Raw genomic sequence first — 19,751 nt, 5'->3', positions numbered from 1 at the left:
AAATGGGTAAGATTGTATAGTGAAGGGCTTTTTTTTTTTTTTTTTTTTTCCCCACTCAGAAGGATCAAATACGATTTTATTCTGGGTTAAAAAAATGATACCAAATTTGTAAACAAGAGCATTAGTATTTGATTCATACTATACTAAAACCAAACAGGAACAGACGAAAATATCTTTATCACCAGCAGAAGCAAAGCTACTTAAGGAAATGAAGAATAAGCTCAAGGTTTCATACTTCAACTAACACCTCCACAGACTGCATTATCGTTTTAAGTGAAGTGACATTTTCACATTTAATTTTTTAAGGGCAGGCATCACTTCCATCTGGGCTTTATCCACAAGAAGTGCTAGCGTTGGCACAATTTCAGTATTTAATTGAATGTTCATTTCTGACTGTAAGCAAAATGCCCCAATTCCAGCCAAGAGTTCTATCTCTACATGAATCCTTATAGTGACAGCTCCACGTTTTACCTAGTGGTGAATTTTGCCCTCAGATAGGCACCTATGTCTGTAACCCTCGCTCAGTCATTAACAAATTACTTATCTTAGGGTATCTGAGTGGTTCAGTGGTTGAGCCTCCACCTTTGGCTCTGGTGGTTATCCCTGGGTCCTGGGACTGAGGTCCGCATCAGGCTCCCCTAGGGAGCCTGCTCCTCTCTCTGCCTATGTCTCTGCCTCTCTCTCTCTCTCTCTCTCTGTGTGTGCCTCTCATGAATAAATAAATAAAATCTTTAAAAAAAAAAAAAGATCACGCAAAGTAAAAGCAATGTGTCAATATCATCAATTCATTTTCTCACTTTCTTCAACCCTCTTCTATGAGAGAGAAGGGTACCTGGGTGGCTCAGTGGTTGAGCATCTGCCTTTGGCTCAGGCCTTGAGGAGCCTGCTTCTCCCTCTGCCTCTCTCATGAATAAATAAATAAAATCTTTTTTTAAAAACTACCCATCTTTGCCCCCCCCCCTTAACACCTGCATTTTTTCAGCACTACTTCCACTCCACGGAGTGTCTTTCTAAGTAAAAGAAAAGCTACACACGAGACCCAATTCCCTTAGGTAGAGAACTGCCAAACCAGCAGCTGCCATCGTTAACTTTCAGGTGGAGAGAGTCACAGCTGTCATGGGCCAAACGTCGCCAGTTATTGCAGGACTCCCTTTGCAGCCACCAGGGGAAAAGCCCGAGAAAAAGGTGAGGTCCTCACTTATCTTTTCTTTCTCTACTAAGGAGACACCTGAAAGTCACACCGGGCGGCCGAGGGCCCAACGGCAGTACCCAGGAGAGAGCGTACGGAGGAAGCCCAAGTTCCTGCGCGACGAGCGGATTACCGGGAAAAACAGAAGCCCATCTGTCCACGGGGGAGGGACACCCGTCGGCCCGGAGCGGCTGCGAGTCGGGGAGGTGGGGCTGCGAGCCGCGGGCGGCGCAAGGCCGGGGCGCCCGGGGGGCTCGCGAGGGCAGGTGGGCTGCGGCCGCCCGCCGCCGGGGCCCCCGCCCCGGGAAGTCCCCCGGAGCCTCGCCCGCGCCAGCCGGGAAGCCGCCCAGCCCAGACAGGCGGAGGAGCCGCCCGGGCAGAGCCACGTCGGAGGACGGAGCCGGAGGCTGACAGCCCGGGAGCGCGAAGGGCCGCGGCGCGCCTCAGGGGGTCGCCCTGAGGGCGCTGCCAGCCTGCCAGCGACTCCCCTCACGCGGATCGGCGGCGGCGGCGGCCAGGCGGCCAGGCGGCCAGGCGGCGAGGCGGCGGGATACTCACGTAGGGCTGGTAGAACTTGGAGAGCCGCGGCTTCCCGTGGTTGTTGAAGATGAGGATCGCCTTGATCATGGCTGAGCCGGGCGGACCGGGTGGGCGCTGGGGGCCGGGGCGGGGGCGGGCGCGCGAGCCTCGCCTCGGGATCTCGCCGGCGATCCTTCCCCACCCGCCCCCTCCCGCACGCGCGCGCGCGCGCTCCCGCGTCGCGGGGCGGGGCCGGGGCGGGGCGGGGCGGGGCCGGGCCGGGCGGGGCGGGGCCGGCGCGAAGGGAAGCGGAAACATCTCCGGCCCGAGCCCACCTGTCCGGGAGGCGCCTGCGCACTTGGCGGCGCGCTGGGCTCGCAGACTCCCTCCGGAGGGCTGTTCCTCTGGCAAAACCGCACTTGCGGTGTTCACGGTCGGGGCTCTGCGACATGCTCCGCACAGAGGCCCAGCCGGCAGCCCCACCTTTCAGCGTTGGGTTTTCCGCTCCCCCGCCCCCGCGCCGCCCTCCGCCGCCTCCCTAGCGACGCCCCTGGCGTAAAGCCCGCCCCCGGCACGCGCCGAGCCGCCACTTCCGCCCTCGCTCTGCACTGAGCAAGATGGCTGAGGAGTCGGAGTCCGGGCTGCAGCTCCCTCCCTCGACTGCTGCTGAGGGCGAAGGACCTACGGAGGTCTCCCCAGAAACAGCCACTCCGGAGCCCCCTTCTTCCGCCGCCGTCTCCCCGGGAACAGAGGAACCTGCTGGCGACACCAAGAAAAAAAGTAATTTTTTGTGAGCCAATTTCTAGGCGAAGGCGGGAGGTTTGTGTAGATTGCGTCTGACTAGGTCCCTGGCGGCCAATAAAGGAGCAAAATTCAGAGGAGGGCTGGTCCCAGCCTTGGCTTTTGGCCAGTCCGGAGAGAGGAAGTGTAGTTTCCGGCTTTTGAGACCTTTGAGTTGGGGACTCTCAGGCCGGCCGGCTCTGGACCTCCCTGCGCGGCGCGGCGCGGGGCGGGGCCCTGGGCGGGCTCCTGGGCGGGCTCCTGGGCGGGCCCCTAGGTGGGCCCCTAGGTGGGCCCCTGGGCGGGCCCCTGGGCGCCGCAGTACTTCCCACGCCGCGCTCCTCTCTTCTTCCGAGCGGGTCGGACTGCGGGCTTGTGGAGCGTGGGAGCTGAGGGGCGCCTGGGTGGCGCAGTTGGTTAAGCGTCTGCCCTGGGCTCAGGGCATGATCCCGGGGTCCTGGGATCGAGCCCCAGGTTGGGCTCCCTGCCCGGTAGGGAGCCTGCTTCTCCCACTTCCCCTGCGCGTCCCCTGCTTGTGCGCGCGCGCGCTCTCTCTCTCTCTCTCTCTCTGTCAAATAAAATCTTTTTAAAAAAGAAGAAAGTGGGAGCTGAGTGGGACTTCGGTAGTTCCAGGTATTAAACGTTGGGACATAATTATTTGACTAATGATTTAAGGTCATAGGGATACTCAGTAGCAACTCTGGTTTAGAATCCACGCTTTCCGACGAGTTCGCTGTTTTTTTCTATTAACTGCGTGTGAATTCACTCCTTGTATCAAAAAACCGAAATTTTATCAAGGACGAAGAATGTTGAGAGAAAACCATAGGCATCCTCCTTCCTCCTCTCCCTGCGCCCCCTCCCTCCAGCCATTTTGGAGTTTTTAAGCGAGTCGTTTTCATTGCTTTAATGAGTCCTCAACCTTTCCTTGCTTGAGAATGGGTTAGCCATCGTAAAATACGGAAAATCCGAAGGAAATCACTTGTCCTGGAGCACTCTGTGTACTTGCCTCTGAGAAAAGCCTCAAGCCGGCGATTGCAATTCGGATTGGTTGACCCTGGGCCTCAGATTCTCAATCCAGAGTTTTAAAGTATAGATATGGCATGTTTTCTCCTCCATGATCTCACAGCCTTTCAATAGAATTTGAGTTTTTGCAGCTTTTGGAGAACTGTTTCCTGGCATTTTCTCCCTTTTAAGTCAGACCACCTCTATATTTGGGGGGAAACTCACTCTATCATTTCCACTTGATAGAGTAGTAGAAACCTGTATTGTTTCTGTAGAAAAGCACTAGAGTCTTACTGAAGAATTCCATGATTTTTACAGATTCTTGTTCATTTTTTTTCTCTCATTTTACTACAAACAGAAACAGACTTTCCAAAGATTTTTTGTTGTTTTGTTTGTTTTGTTTTGGGGGTGGGTTTTTTTTGTTTTGTTTTGTTTTGTTTTCTGTTTTTGTTTTTGTTTGGCTTTGACAGCCTTAGTCAAAAGCTTACTACTTGACCCTGAAGATAGCGGAGTAAAACAGGCAAAAAAATGAATGGCTCATAACCCAGATATGACCACAGGTTATAAGCCATGTTTTCCTTGGTCTGCATAGTTTTCTTTTTCTTTAAACCACCACTGAAAAATAGTATTTTCATTTTCTGGCCCTTGAGAATATTTGACTTTGCCTCTGTGATGAAAAACTTTGTTTCTAGCCATTAAATTTCTACCCTGAAGTAGTTCCTTTTTTGAGGATCTCTTCTGATGAAGGAAGTGCCAATACTTCATATGACCCACCTTTAATTTAAGCTACAAAAGAATAAAGATTCCTTAAGCTGACCAAGGTTGTTGGGCCTTAGGAACTAATTATGATCACTTGGGAGAGTTTTTGACCCTACCAATGCCCTGCTTCCAGAAGACTAATGTAATTGATATGGATACCTGTATTCTTGTAAATGTTGATTCTAAAATATAGCTGTGGTTGAGAACTGGAAGCAGATCACCATTTAGGATTTAAAAAAAAAAAAAAGTTACAGTTGTAACTACAGTAGCTCTAGCTTCTTGCCTTCCTGCTCTTCTGCCTTCAGTAGTACATATAATTCACAATATTTTCTGCTTCACTTTACTGAAATACCCAGTTACAACTAAGTTATTGACAGGTCCAAGGGGATTAGCAGAGGTACCCGAAGATAATTTTCTGTTATCTCCCAGTTCATTCGTATTTAAATAACTGAAGCTATAATTATTAAATGGAGAAAGGAATATAAATTTTAGCAGGAAGATAATTTGTGTCCTGTGTTCTAGGTGCCTTCATTCCAGGGGCAAACTTAAATAAATTGATTGCAGTGACCTGATGGGAATCTCAATTTTTAATACCAAAGAATGAGACAAGAAGGATGTAATAGCATAGAGCTAACTTTAGGGGGCAGCAGTACACTATTTTGCTTTCAGTGTTAATTTGTAGATGTCTGCTCCCCCCCCCCCCTTTTTTTTTTCAAAGTAACTTAAAGGAAAAGATTCAGTCTTTGCATTTGTATCCTGTATTTTGGATTATTGAAACTTGATTTCTCTATCTCAAATCTTTTGGTCCCTAGTCATATTTTCCTCTTAATATTTTTATTATTTTCCTTTATTAAGTTTATTGTAGAAAACTTCATAGTTACAGAAAGCACAAGTAAAATCAAATGATCATCTGTAATGTCACTACTGAGAAATAGCATTTTGGCACATATTCCACATTTATGTGAATATATGTTTGTGGTGGTTTAAATGAAATTGGTATCCTATTATACATGCTGTTTTGTTTTTAGTACATTTTTATAACTTAGTCAAGCATATTATTATGCTTTAATAATATGTTTCTCTAGTGGCAGCTTAATAACTTAAGGTTCAGTAAGTATGAGTTATGAGCTGTTACTGTTCTAAGTACTTTACATGTATTAACTAATTTAATTCTCACAACAACCTTGTGAGGTAGATATTATCCTTATTTTACACATGGAGAAACTGACACAGAGAGATTAAAGCTTATCCAGATATATATACCTAGCAAGTCACAGAGTCAGGATTTGGAACCCAGGGAGTGTAGAATGTTTGTGCTTTACTATATTGTATAAATTCTATCATAGAATGTAATATCCTTTAAGCAATCTCTTCTAAATATTCTTGCTGGATATTTAGATTTACCAAGGTGGGTTTTTTCCCCTTGTAAAAATAAATTCTTCAACAAAGATGAAATCCTTCTAAGTGACTCTTTTCACATCTCATATTTTCTTAGACTAGATTTCTAGAAGTGAGTCAAAGTATATCTTGAAGTATTTCAGTATATGTTGCTATAATGCTCACCAGAAAAAGTATACAATTTTACTTTCCCAACAGTAATATTGTCTACACTATTATTATTGTAATTTTATTAGTTTAGTCAATGAAAAGGCCATGACATTATCTTTTTTTTTTTTTTTTTTTCTTATTTTCTTCTATCTTTTCTTCTTCTATCTTCATTTCTTCTTTTTGGAATTGGCTGTTATGTCCAAATGCATTTTAAAGGTCAGTTTCATGGGGAGACTTTTGTGGGACTGTAGAATCAAGGGAAAAAATTCACAAAAGCATGATGAGAAAGAGTATTACCTAAAATTTCTACATCTTGGACATGTCTCCACTATCATACGTACATAAACTGTATATCAATTTAAGTTTTCTGAAGTCTTTAATATCATGTTTTCTTTGGATGGTTCAGCGTAATAGCCAGTGTTTTTTTTTCTTTGACAGTTGATGTCCTCTTGAAGGCTGTGGGAGACACCCCTATAATGAAAACAAAGAAGTGGGCTGTAGAGCGAACCCGAACCATTCAAGGACTCATTGACTTCATCAAAAAATTCCTTAAGCTTGTGGCCTCTGAACAGTTGGTATGAAAGCAACAGTGATCATTTCCCTACATAAATTCACAGTAGTTTTCTGGGCAACTATGAATAATTGTTGTACATAGAAATGAGTATGGAGCCACATATGTTCCTTTAGTGATGTCTTTTTATTTCCTTTTTTGATGGAATTTCTGTACTTTATTAAATTCTCTGGGGAACTCCAAAATGAAATGATTTTTAGATTTGCTTTTATAGCAAACTGTATTTTACCTACTGTTTTGGTTTTTTTCCTTCAGTCACTGAATGTTCATGCAGAAAGATCTCTCCTAGAACATTAGTACAGAAAAGTTCTGGGTTTTTAAAATTTTGTTTTGCTGTCATTGTTCCTTCCTGGTCTTCCTGAGGTAAGCAATATATATTGCCATATTCATGGAAGAATTAAGAAAGGTACTTATTTCATAATACACCATATATGGTAAGCAGTTTGTGGTAGCAGTTGTAAGGATTAATATTTTAAATGCCGCTGGTTTTTAACTTGGTATTTGACTATAGAAATTTAAATGCTTACATGTATTTGGTATTTTTTTGTCATGTGGTATGGTAATGTATCAGGCATCTTTTTTTTTGCAGATCACAGTCTTGGTCAGTATTAACACAGATAGTATTTGAGTGGATAGGGAAGTGAAGAACCACTTAGTATTTTTAAAATACAGACTAAGAGTTTATATGTGTTAGTGCTGGAGAGGGATAAAGTTGCTTGTGAACTTAGAAGTAAGAAGGCATAAAATGAGAGAATTTATTAAAGTGGAATCTGTTGGATTTTATTTTTCTGTCATTGAGGAAGGTACTGATTTAAGAATTTGACTATCAGTGGCTCTCATGAAAGGGTTATAGATACAAAAGTAAGTGGAAGGTAGGTGAATCACTAGAATGTATTTGAGGCAGGAATAGCATAGAGCCAAAGATTCCTCCAGAGGAAATTGCCTTTGTAATCAGAGTGAGAAAAGCATGTTTTATAAGAGTGCCATATAGAATCTAGTTAAATAAATGCCAGCGGTGGGTAGAAGATTATAATGTCATCCACATGCATATGATAGCTAAAACCTCAGGAGCAGAGGACTTGCCCAGCATCCAAATCTAAGTGGCAAAGTTAGAGGACTGAGGGCATAGACTTGAGAGAAATGAGCAGAGGTGTCTCTGCTAAAGGTGCAGCCTCAAGAGATGGTGAAGTAGAAAACCAATATGGCATTACTGTTAGAAATATATGAATAGAAGATGAAACAATGCTACGTTCTATGTTAATGTTAAAGTCTTGACTCTTTGTGTTGCCTACATTCAGTAATCTGAAAGGACTTGATTGATAGCAGTATATATTAGGTTGAAACATGTAAAATTGCCATCAGTCAACCATCATCACATATAAAAATAGGAATTTCATATGGTTCAACTTAACCTTTGAAATGAATCTAATTCTTCTTGTTTAAGCAATAAGAAATGAGAGTAGATAATTTTATCACTTTTCCTAGACTGAACTAGAATCCACATCTTTCATCTAGCTGTACTCCACAGTATTTTAAGCAAAGTGGGTGTTAAGGAAAATATAATGCTAGGGATTCTGTGAAGATAGCAGTGGTGTCAGAGGCATGATTGGATCTTCACATTCCCAAAAAGACATAGCTGACTAGACAGCAAAACCAAAAAACAGTTGATCAGTATTTATAACAAACCTAGATGAGGGAGCATCCTCATGAACCCTGGAATGCATGGTATCACCAAATGGGCTAAAAGAAGCAACAGGATTGGTAGCTGACAACACTGAGAGAAGGAAAACCTGAATAGCCACCAGGTATTCACTGGGAAGTAGAGCAAGTTAGTTTGATAGCTGAAATTGAGAAATGATTACAATGTATCTCCCCTAAGGAGGACTGAATTGCTGGGGCAGTCTAGCCCCAGAGAGCTCTCTAAATAGACACAGTAGGGCTTCCTTGCAGGACAAGACCCCACACTGAGAAGGAACTTCTGGAAGTGAAACAAAATTGAGCAGGGTTAGAAACATGAGAGAAGGAAACAGAAAGACCAGATCAAAGTGAAGGGGAACAAGGTAGAAAGCTAAGTCAAAGAAAACTAATTACATATAAAAATTAGCAACAGAGGGGCACCTCAGTACCCCCTCCCCCCCCCCCCCCCCCCCATTGGTCAAATATCTGACTCTTAGTTTTGCCTCAGGGTCATGAGATCAATCCCCAGGTCAGGCTCTTAACTTGGTGCAATCTGTTTGAGATTATTTCTCCCTCAGCCCCTCCCACCTGTGCTTGCTCTCTCTCAAATAATATAAAGAAATCCTTTTTTGTTTTTTTTTTGTTGTTGTTTTTGTTGTTTTGTTTTTGTTTTTTTTTTTTTTGAATAAGCAACAGAGAAGTATCAAGGTCAAATTCCATACAATGTTGTAAGAAAGAAAAGTAACATTCCTAAAGACAATGAAAGAATGCCAGAAAGATGCGCGTCTGATAAAGGTAACTGTAATTTAGTATTTTAAAACGAGCTAAAAGACATTAAGAAAATGATGTAAGATGTGAAAGAATAACATTAATCAGCATTAGTAAAACTCCATTGAAGTGACAGAACTCAGGAAAAAATTATAAATAAGAGTTATTTTGGAAATGGAGATTCAAGTAGAAAAAAACTAAGAGCAAATAACCAGTAAAGCTTTAGGAAAAATAGAAGGCAAAAAGACCAATTTTATTTTATTTTATTTTTTTTAAGAGGGCACAGAGGGAGAAGGAGAATCTTAAGCAGGCTCCATGCCCAGTGCAGAGCCAGACTCGGGGCCCAACCTCACAACCTGAGATGAAATCAAGAGCCAGATGCTTATTTGACTGAGCCACCCAGGCACCCCATAAAAGCCAAATTTTTTTAATCAGAAAGAAAGGTAAAAAAGATGTCAGAAAAGGTGGCAAATAATTATGAACAAAGAAAAGTGAACGTATGCATTAAAGGAGTCCCTGTGCAGCCCCTGTGACTCAGCCGTTTAGTGCTGCCTTCGGCCCAGGGCGTGATCCTGGAGACCCAGGATCGGTCCGTCGGGCTCCCTGCATGGAGCCTGCTTCTACCTCTGCCTTTGTCTATACCTCTCTCTCTCTTTCTGTGTCTCTCATGAATAAATAAATAAAATCTTTAGAAAAAAAAAAAAAAGTCCTTGAAAAAGCAAAGAATCAAAACAAATATTTAAAAGTATAAATCAAGGGAAATTTCTTAATAAGATTTAAAACTATATACTGAAAAAGTACCTAAGAATATCAACACAAAATAACAAGCATCAATAAATATTCTGGTTAGATTAACTAGGTTTGAAATAGAAAAACTCTTGGACATAGAGGGGGAAAAAAGGACATGACTTTGAAAGAAAATTAAATTATCGTCAAACTTATAGGGAAACCTATAAATTATAAGGAAAAAAGCAAAGTGATGAGGAAAGTGTGAGATGAAAATTTTATATGCCACAAACCTTTTAAAGATTGTATTTATTTATTTGCTTATTTATTTGTTAGTGCATGTTACCTGGAGAGGAGCAGAGGGAGAGAGCTCAAGGAAACTCCACACTGGAGCGCTCCCAAAAACTGACTTTTAATAGGCATAAACAATAGCAATGTCCAGGAATTTGGAATTGTTCCCATGAGCCCTTCCAGAGGAAGCTACTAGAGAAAGAGCTTCATAACAATGAAAGTAAAAACTAGTGATTTAAAAACAAAATCAGGGTGCCCTGGGTGGCTCAGTCATTAAGCATCTGCCTTTAGCTCAGGTCATGATCCTGGGGTCCTGGGATCTAGCCCCCTCATCAGCCTTCCCATTCAGCACAGTTTCTGCTTCTCCCTCTGCACCTACCCCTGCTGGTGCATGCTAGCTCACACACACTCTCCCTTCCACCCCCTTCTCCCCTCCACTTGCAATCAAAATACATAAATAAAATCTTTAAAAATAAATAAAATAACTTTTTAGAATAATTTTATCTTCCCACGTTGCAGGATTTAGCAAGATTGCATAGTGAACCTTTTGCTCTCATCGAATTTTAAATTAGCTATATTGCCTTTTTTTATTAGTCATTCTCAATTGCTAACTCCTGTTACAGAAACCATGTTGAGATCCTGTAGTTCTCTACTATATCTACTGCACCCTCAACTCTGACACTCCTTACTTTCACCCCATTTGCCCCCAAAGCCCTTATTATTCTCTTCACCTAGTTAAATCTTATTGCTCAGGTCTCCTCCAGGAAACTTCCTTGGCCTTTTTGCTAGGCTGAACTAATGCCTCATCTGTGTGTACTGTACACCTTGTCACATGCACTTTTCCCATCTATATTATCTATTTGTGTGTCTGCCTTTCCATTAGATCAAAAACTCATTTGAGAGAAGAGATCATAATAATCTTTATAGTTCCACACTTTGTGCAATTTCTAGCACATAATAAACAGTGACTATTTGCTGAAATTGAGAGGTTATTTGTATTTGGAGCCAAGATTTAAATCTAGATCTATCTCAGTAGAGCTTCTATTTTTAATTACCACACTGTATTGCTTTAAGAAATGGAAGCACCAGCTTGTTGTCACTGGTGACCCATGTAGTATCTCTCAACCAACTATTCCAATATTGGTTTTCTTTTAGTACTATGTTAATTTAAGCCCAGGAAATTTTAGTCTTAGAATTTGATAACAAAGGAAAATTGCATATGTTCCCTGCAAATAAAGTTTCTTTATTTTATGAAAAGAAAATTATCAAAAGCCACTTTGATACTGTGGCCTTTTGTTTCAGTATTGTCAGGAATGTTTTAATAAAAATAGACTAAACTGAAACATTGAACAGTGAATCCTTTTAAAGAACAAGCTACTTTGTTACTTTTTTTAACCTCACTTTGCTGAAAGTGACTTAATAATAGAGGTACTCTACCTGAGGTTCAGTACTTTTGAGAGTTGTCAAAAGTAATAAAGATTTAAAAAAAAAAAATCAACCATATGTGTCATTTACTCCCCACTCCCACCCAGAAAATGCGCAAACAAGTTCAAATATTAGATTTCTTGATTTGAGGCTATTTGTAGAAATTCATTAGGAGAAATCCTATCTTTAAATAGGAGTACATGGGGGATCCCTGGGTGGTGCAGCGGTATGGCGCCTGCCCAGGGCGCAATCCTGGAGACCCGGGATGGAATCCCACGTCGGGCTCCCGGTGCATGGAGCCTGCTTCTCCATCTGCCTGTGTCTCTGCCTCTCTCTCTCTCTGTGACTATCATAAATAAATAAATAAAAATTTAAAAAAAAGAGCTGCTTAAATATGAGTACATGGGAAAATTAATATTTCTAGTACTTTTTTAAGATTTTTTTATTAAAAAAAAGATTTTTTTTTTATTTATTAGAGAATGTATGTGCAGGGAGAGGGAGAAGCAGACTGCCTCTTGAGCAGGGAGCCCTACACAAGGTTCCAATCCCTGGGATCATGACCTGAGCAGACGGCACTTAACTGACTGAGCCACCCAGGTGCCCCTAGTAATTACCTTCAAATGTTTGAGTAAACTTTCGAATGTTATTTGTAAGACAATATTTAAAGATTTCTTATTTATAAAAATTTGGGAACCCCTGTTCTAGGACCAGAAATTCTGTTACTTTTAGTCTTCTAGAGGAAAGACAGGATTGGTCTTAATTGAGATTTCATTAGTTGAGTAACTTATTAGAATTAGGAGTCCAGGGAAGCTTTTTTTCATTTCTGAAAACAACTTGAAATAGCTGACTAAATCCAGAAAAGTGCAAAATAATCAGGATACCATTAAAAATGAATCATTTTTTTCTTCTTTCTTGCAGTTTATTTATGTGAATCAGTCCTTTGCCCCCTCCCCAGACCAGGAAGTTGGAACCCTCTATGAGGTAACACATTAGTGCTTTGTTTTCTTAATGGAGTATGCACATCTGTGTATAATGTGATCTTAAACTCACAGCATTTTTAGAAATGATATGCCATTCTTAGCTGTCATGAAAGAAGAGATTACTTTGTTACATCTAACACTTAGAACATAGCCGGATCTCAAATTATGATGGAAAAATTAAGAAATGAATAATAAAAACAGAAGATGACTTTGAAGTATAATAATCCAGATCTGCCTCCCAAGACATTGAAAAGGAAGGCTACATAAGAATGACTTTATTCAACATTTGAATAGTTTAATGGTCATAATCATTTGAATGTAGTCACTAGCACCACTACTAGAAAACGATACATACCTTATAGTTAAGAGTTGTAGGAAAGGCACAAGATAATATGCAAGCCCATCCATGCATAAAATGCTAGGTTTTTTTTTACGATTACTGATATGTGTCCAAGAGTAACTTAGATCTGTTGAAAGAAATAGTCTTATAGATACTTACATGTATGAGGATATTATGATATATATATATATAACTTTTTTTTTTTAGTTTCATCTAAGAATAACAAAAATTAAATTGAGTTTAACTTACTGCCTTTTATCTTTTTGTAGTGTTTTGGCAGTGATGGTAAACTGGTCCTACATTACTGCAAATCTCAGGCATGGGGATGAAGTGCAGAGAAAAAGCTCTTGCTACCCAAATGAATCTTCACAAAGGAAACAGCTCTGGGAAAAGTTTTCATCCTTGTGACAAGAGACTTGTGTATGTGATCTACTCAGCATGTATCTACTATGAATCGTGTTTATGCATAAAGAAATTCATAGAGTAGATGGACTCACAAAAATGTGATTTGTATTAATACACAAATCATCATAAAAGATTGGCTTTACAGAATACCTGTTACTACAACAATTGCCCCAGATTGGCCACCAAGGTATTGAAAAAGGAGACTAAGACTGTAGAAAGCTTCTTTGTTACCAATTCTTAGTGACTGAAATTGTTTACTTGTAGAAAGAACACTCTGCTGATTTTTTTCCACTGTAAAAGTCAGTTTACTAAAGGATTCTTTTTGTGCATATTCAAGGCAGTTCAGTTTGTTTGAAGAATAGGATATGCCTTTTCTCATGTTAGGAAACAGGCCTTTGACCTGCTGGCTTTGTATCTTAACACAGTCCAGTAGGGGGCAGCCTAGCCGGCAGAAGGAGTTAAGCAGTTTGGTTTTTGCCAGATGATCATGGAGGAAAAAAGTGGTTCTTGCTAATTTCTAGCAAACATCTAGCTAAGAGAGCACACATGTTGATGCACTGGAAAGCTGCTTTAGAGAATATGCGTGATTTAGAGTTATTTTATTGGGAAACAAAGAATTTTAGAAATTCTTGATAATTGAGTCATACAATTCTTTTCAGTCCTATAATCATTTAAAAAACTGTGAGTCCTAATGATTGTAACTATGGTGTTGTTTTGTGTCTTATTTTTACAGTGTCAAAAGAACTCAACTAGTAAACCTGGCAACATCTTTTGAGTTTTTTATAATTTGTTTTCTAACTTGAAAACCCTCAAATAATTGGATTTTCTTAGATTCTATGTGTGTTTCATGCTATGGCTAAAAGTCCCATTTTCCCCTGATGGCTGTTAGTTTGGTAATTGCTTCAAGTGAGATTCTGTATTATATCATTGTGTATTATAATGGTGATGCAGCATTTCAACAGCATTCCAATAAATGGAATGTCCAAACAGGACATCTACATCTAAGATGTATACAAGAATTCTGAGAGTGTTTATTTTCAAAGGTAATAGGAATGGTATGATTTTGTCAAAAGACTTTGAACTACACTTTTGTCCCTTAAATCCCACAATGTACTTTATGGTTAATGATCTGCCCTATATTAGCATTAGGGTTGCTAAGGAACAATTCAGTTTACAGTGACGAAATCACTGTTCAGTTCTCATTTTTCTGCCCAAAAATAAATTGTTAAGTCCCCTAACACTGATTTCCCTGTGTAATAAACTAATATAGCAGGTAATTAGCCCTGGACTAATACAAGTTGAATTCTGCAAATTTATCTTGTAAGACTAGGTAAGAAATTTATATATATGTTCAGAGCTAGGAAGTGGATTATTTTTGAGTCAAATAAGTTAGATATGGAAAAGATCTGTTCTCCAGCTTTGTCCACTTACAGTTTATTGAAGGGCGTGAATAGATTTATATGTGTATTTATATATATTTAACATGTAGCAAAGATGTGTTTATATTAAATTTGGCACTGAGGTTTCAGGTGATAGAATATTTACTGCCTCAGCAACCAAGACTGCTTGAGTTTGAATTTGTGACATCAACTTAGTTCTTTTTTGATCTAAATACATTAAATCTAAGGTTAGCCAAATATGCATACCGGACTTGTTTTCATCTCTAATAACCTTGAAAAATATATAGGGCTTTACTCTTTTTTCAAACTTTATTTATGCTTTTATCTTTTAAATCCTTACCCAAAGGATTTAATCATTCTTTGCTAACTTTGCAGCATTAACTTTTAAGCCTGGATCTCACAAGTACTGAGTGGCTAGAAACAAAAATACACTTCACAAATATTTTTGCAGCTATCTGGTTTAAATTGTCTTAATTTTAATTGAACCTGGGGGGTGCAGTTATATTTCTAAGTTGTCCATGTTTATGAGAAAATTGATGTCCACGATGTCATGCTTTATCCTACTGGACAACGATGACCCACAGCCCATGGAACATACACAATAATAGAATATTGTGCTTCCACTTTTGACGTTACAGTGCCAAGGATTTCATAATGAGTTCTTCATACTTAGGTGTAAGGTAAGCTGAGAATGTTTATCTGTGATCCAAATTAGATTTGATACTTCGTGGAATCTGTGATTTCCTAGTTTTAACCCTCAAGGGACCATAACTACCTATTCTACTCAGATTAGAGAACTCAAAGTGAGGACTATGCCTTGATTATATGGTATTAGTCAACGTGATTTATCTATGTGTAACCCAAAGTGGGCGGGTCTGCAGTGTGCAAGGGGATTGAAAATGAAAATCACCTTTCCTGCAGCTTAAGCTTCGTTTCCTTGGGTAAACTTCTGGCACTGGGGGAGTCAGCTATAGACCACATAATGGAAAGGAAAGTATTCAAAACAGTTCAGCAGGTGTAGTCTTACTCTTTCCCTACAGCATTATCCAACCCATGCTGGACTATTCACTGTTCCCTGAATATGCCTTGTGCTTTGTTTCGGACACCTGCTCATGCAGTCTATTTCTGGAAGTGTACTTAGAACTCCCCACCCCCTTTCAAATCCTACCTCTTTGCCTAATTCCGATTTTAACTTTCCTTAAAGCCTGTCCAAATCATTCGGGATACTCTTTTATAAGAACACTCACAGCAAGCTTCCACTATTACAGTCCTACTGTATACTATATTATAAACATGCATGTAACAACCTTTCATGATTGTAATGTGCCTGAAAATAGGATGCTTTTTGGTTTTTTATTTGGTACCAACACATAATATTTAGTACATTTTTTATACATACATCATCAGTAATTCATTATATATTGAATGAATGAACTTTTTAAATGTGGTTTGCAAAACATTTAAGTTATTAGCAAAGCAACATTAAAGGAAATATTTCAAATTTTTGTATGGCAGAAGATAAAGGAAAATATTTGCAACATATGTATGGCTTAAAATGTGGGTGCGGGGGTGAAATAGGTGATGGGGATTAAGGAAGGCATTTGTGATGAGCACTGGGCATTATATGGGATTGTTGAATCACTATATGGTACACCTGAAACTAACATAACACTTAACTATATGAAATTAAAATTTGAAAAATTTTAAAATACAGATGGCTAAAAAAGTGCAACAAGTGCAGAACCCCATTATACAAATAAAAACTATGAGATGCTAATTGTCACCTATCACAATAGCAGTCATGGAAAGCACTTTACCTGTCAGTATGGGCAGAGTTGTGGGGAATTAAGTCTGTCATATTCGTGGTGCATGGAACGTGAATGGACACTAATCTTCAGGGTACAGTTAGACAAAACCTATCAAAAGCCTTGAAGCAACTTTTATTTGTACCTTCCATTTTTTCATTCACATACTAAGTGCCTATTATGCTCTCAGCTTTGGAATGAGACAAAATTGCTATTCTCAGCACCTTTGTTCTAATTAGGCAGATTTTTGGATTTAAGTTGAAGTTTTGAATTTTTTAACTTGACTTTTAGAAATAATGGAAAGCAAAAAGTTTTGGTACCAGATACTAGAGTTACCTCTGTTTTCTTACATAATATTAGTGAAAAAAAATATATGTATATTTGAGTGTGGGCGGATTCTCAAGTTAGAAGAGTAAATCCACAGTCTGTGTCCTCATAGGGGATTCAGACTGTATATATTGATGACTTGTAGTGCTCTCCATGAAAAAGGCCCTATCCATTTTGAATGGTCTAGTCCTTATACAACTGTCTTCCAGTGGTCTGGTCTTCCTTTTCTCCTTGCTACTTCTAACTATTTACTGTTTGTTCCAGTTCTAGTTATCTCGATCTTTAAAGCTTATCTTTTCCTCATTCCAGACCCCAGACCCTCTAAATCTTCCCTTAGTCAGTGGCAGATCTGTTATTGCAGTTGTTGTGACTCATTCTTGATTCCTCTCTAACAACCCATCTCCAAATCTGCAAATCCTGACGCCTTTACTTTCAAAACATGTTAGGAAAGCAATCCTTTCTCCCCTCTCCTTCCCCTCTTCTGGCCAAAGCCACCATTATCTCTCCCTCAGATTGTTGTTAGTAGCCAACTATTTGGATTCCCTTGATGTGCTTGCTCTCTGGCCAAAATCCCTGAATGATTTCCATTGTTCTGTGAAGTCCTATGTGATTTGTAGTCCCTACCTCCACACCCTGCCGCCCACATCCATATTCACCAAATACTTAATTGTTTCCTCCAAGGGTTTTTGCACTTAAGTGTTTCCTCTACCCGGAAACTTATCCCAGACAGCTACAAGTCATGCTAAGGTCCTTCAGTCCCTGCTGAAATAACATTTCATCAGGGAAGTGTTCCCCTGAACTCCTCTAACATGACAATTCCTCATCACCCCTTGACCCAGCTTCTGCTGTCTACATTATATATTCGTGTACATTACGTGTCCACTTCTCCCCGTATACTGTAATATTTGTTGGCGTGTCTACCTTCCTCCCTGCACCCCACACCTCATTAGAGCATAAGCCCTGCAAGGACAGAGACTTGGTTTTGTGAAGAGTGCTTGGCATATAGCACATGCTTCTTAAAATGTGTGCAATGGATGGATAGACCATTTTTCTAGACCTTCAGTAATTCTTGTTCCCTCCTGTGGATATCTACCTTATGTCAGTGTCTGAAAATGTGATAGTCATTGCCCTGGGCAGTACAGAATAGAGTGGAGCTACTACCTCTGGGTCTAACATAGGTACTCTGCTTATGTTAATAGACTCTGAATTGTCCATCATTTTCCTCTTCTAATTTCTTCTTCCTCTTCCTCTTCCTCCCCCCTTCCTCTTCCTCCTCCTTTTCAGTAGTGCAACTGTTCTGGGAAGAATTCAGGTGTTCTTTGCACAGAAACCAAAAACAATTGAGAGAAGTCTTCTGGATTTGAACTCACTACCCCAGGATCCCTAAAGAAAACCTAGCAATTGGATTACTCTAGCAATTACCTCTGTTTTTCCCAACTTTGCCATTCATGCATACACAAGGCACTGTGTGTCGGACACTGGGAGATATAAAACGTAAGCAGAGCCTGTCCTAAAGGTTCTCTGTGTCAAGATGATTCACACAAGCAATTGCAATACTTGTTCTGACATAGTAAGTGCCCTAAGAAGGATTGATTCCTGCCCCAGTTCAGGGGGAGATACAGCTCATTTGAGAGAAAAACATTTGAGCTAAGACCTTAAAGTAAGATTTGGATGTATGGAAATAGCCTTCTAGAATCTAGTCACAATAAGAAGCTTAAGCAAAAGAATGAATTGGGTAAGGTCAAGATAGGATCATAATCCCATTTCGCTGGAACATAACATTTGTAAAACAAAAATAAAAACCAAGAATGGCAAAAAGGTGAAAGATGAAAAAACTAATTTAGAACCCAAAGATGGAGAACTTTGAATGCCAGACTGACAAACCTTGTGTGTTGGAAATAAGAGTTATTGAAAGTTATCTGACTAGGAAATGATATCATTAATTGATGCCTTAGGATAATAAATCTAGTGGTTGTGAATAAAGGGTTCACCTGGGGCGGGGAGGGCGCAGGGGCAGGCACTGCAACCAAGAAATCCAGTTAGGAAGTTTACAGTAATCCACCCAAAATAGAGGCTTGAGCAAGTGTAGTGGCAATAGGTATAGAAAAGCAGGCAATCATAAAAGATATAGAGGTACAAAGTTTGGCATTTGGTAGAAGGGTTTGAGAATGAAGCGATGAAAGGAGTTGGCAGTGGTGGATGTGGTTTTTGAGACTACATAGCCTCACTGCAGAAATAGAACCTCCAGGAGTTGAAAAGAATGCTTGAAGGGAGTTTCAAATATGTTCCAATTTGGGTGCCAAAGGATGTTAGAGATTGCTCTCAGTGTGTAAAATTAGGGAGATGTGGGAGGCATCCACATAGTAATGACCAATGAAATTGTTTCTGGGAAGATTTAGAGAAGAGAGGCAATTAATAGAACTGTGAATATGGGTGTACTAGGTAAGATTCCTCAAGTCTTTGAGAGTCAAGAAGAGCCAGTGAAAGTCTAGATTAGGAGAGCTGAAATGAAATAATTAGGAGACTCAATTAGAAAACAGAAGAACAAAAAAAAAAAAAATTCAAGTAAACAAAAGTGTACAAAGTACTCTGTCCCAGACTAGTACAATTAACCACCTCGCAACAACATATATCACAAAAGGTTGGCTTCTGGAGTGCTTGCTTTCTACCTCCTTCTGGACAATGGTGATTGACTGACCTGTCATTTTTATTCTCTAACAACGTTGTTAGAATACAGTGTGATGTTTAAACGGATGCTTAAAATATGAATTTAGGATTTAAACATATAGACACATTGGGGCGCTTGGGTGGGCTTGGTTAAATATACAGACATACATTGAAGCAAAATGGGCTGAGGGGAGCAGGGAAAGACCCGTCTTTCAAAAATTCAGGCCTTTAATAACCCTGAATTCGAATTATTCCCTGGGTTCATTTACAATAAGAGTGAATCCATACTTGCATTTCTTCTGTCCCTCACACTTATTTTCATTCACAATTTGTGTTGTTCACGAAGCGTTCGTGCTGAGTGCCCTGCTCGGCATAGAAATGCATTTCCTTAACCAATAGGCTCCTTCAAGTACACGCCTCGATTTGATTTCGATAGTCTAATTAAAACGCTTTAAAGTATTGCTTTAGGGGACATGAATGCTACATACATCAGGTCTTTGCACCGAATATACTATTTTAAAGGAAATGTTTGATTTTAAATTCAAAGAGCGGGTACCTGGCCTTCCCTCGTC

At 40.1% G+C, this 19,751-nt stretch overlaps 2 protein-coding genes across 8 annotated transcripts in view; one reads left to right on the top strand and one right to left on the bottom strand.

Moving 5' to 3' along the window:
* AP3S1 (adaptor related protein complex 3 subunit sigma 1) overlaps positions 1-1,906 on the bottom strand; it is a 68,196-nt gene extending 66,290 nt beyond the window's left edge. For 3 of the 5 annotated variants that reach the window (XM_038551848.1, XM_038551849.1, XM_038551847.1), the window contains exon 1: positions 1,748-1,896. In XM_038551848.1, coding sequence (XP_038407776.1) covers positions 1,748-1,816 — 69 coding nt within the window. In that variant the 5' untranslated portion in view covers positions 1,817-1,896. Of the gene's footprint in view, positions 1-1,747 lie in introns of all 5 variants that reach the window. The other 2 variants (XM_038551850.1, XM_038551846.1) reach the window with 2 other exon arrangements.
* A 116-nt stretch (positions 1,907-2,022) lies between these two features.
* Positions 2,023-13,991, top strand: ATG12 (autophagy related 12). Of its 3 annotated transcripts, XR_005366528.1 has the most exons (5): positions 2,043-2,488; positions 6,236-6,372; positions 8,736-8,840; positions 12,174-12,236; positions 12,845-13,991. XR_005366528.1 is itself a non-coding variant. In XM_038551851.1 (4 exons), the coding sequence occupies exons 1-4, from the start codon at positions 2,326-2,328 to the stop codon at positions 12,902-12,904; spliced, it is 423 nt and encodes a 140-aa protein (XP_038407779.1). In that variant the 5' UTR covers positions 2,060-2,325; the 3' UTR covers positions 12,905-13,991. The 3 variants fall into 3 exon arrangements, 2 of the variants coding, with proteins under 2 accessions (XP_038407780.1, XP_038407779.1); XM_038551851.1 differs by lacking the exon at positions 8,736-8,840 and having other exon boundaries at positions 2,060-2,488; XM_038551852.1 differs by lacking the exons at positions 6,236-6,372; positions 8,736-8,840; positions 12,845-13,991 and having other exon boundaries at positions 2,023-2,488; positions 12,174-12,235.
* The last annotated feature ends 5,760 nt before the right edge of the window (positions 13,992-19,751 follow it).

The sequence above is a fragment of the Canis lupus genome, chromosome 11 (assembly GCF_011100685.1).
Source record: "Canis lupus familiaris isolate Mischka breed German Shepherd chromosome 11, alternate assembly UU_Cfam_GSD_1.0, whole genome shotgun sequence".
NCBI classification, from domain to species: Eukaryota; Metazoa; Chordata; class Mammalia; order Carnivora; family Canidae; genus Canis; species Canis lupus.
Note: the sequence above shows the minus strand (reverse complement) of the source record. Positions and strands in the feature narration are given on the sequence as shown.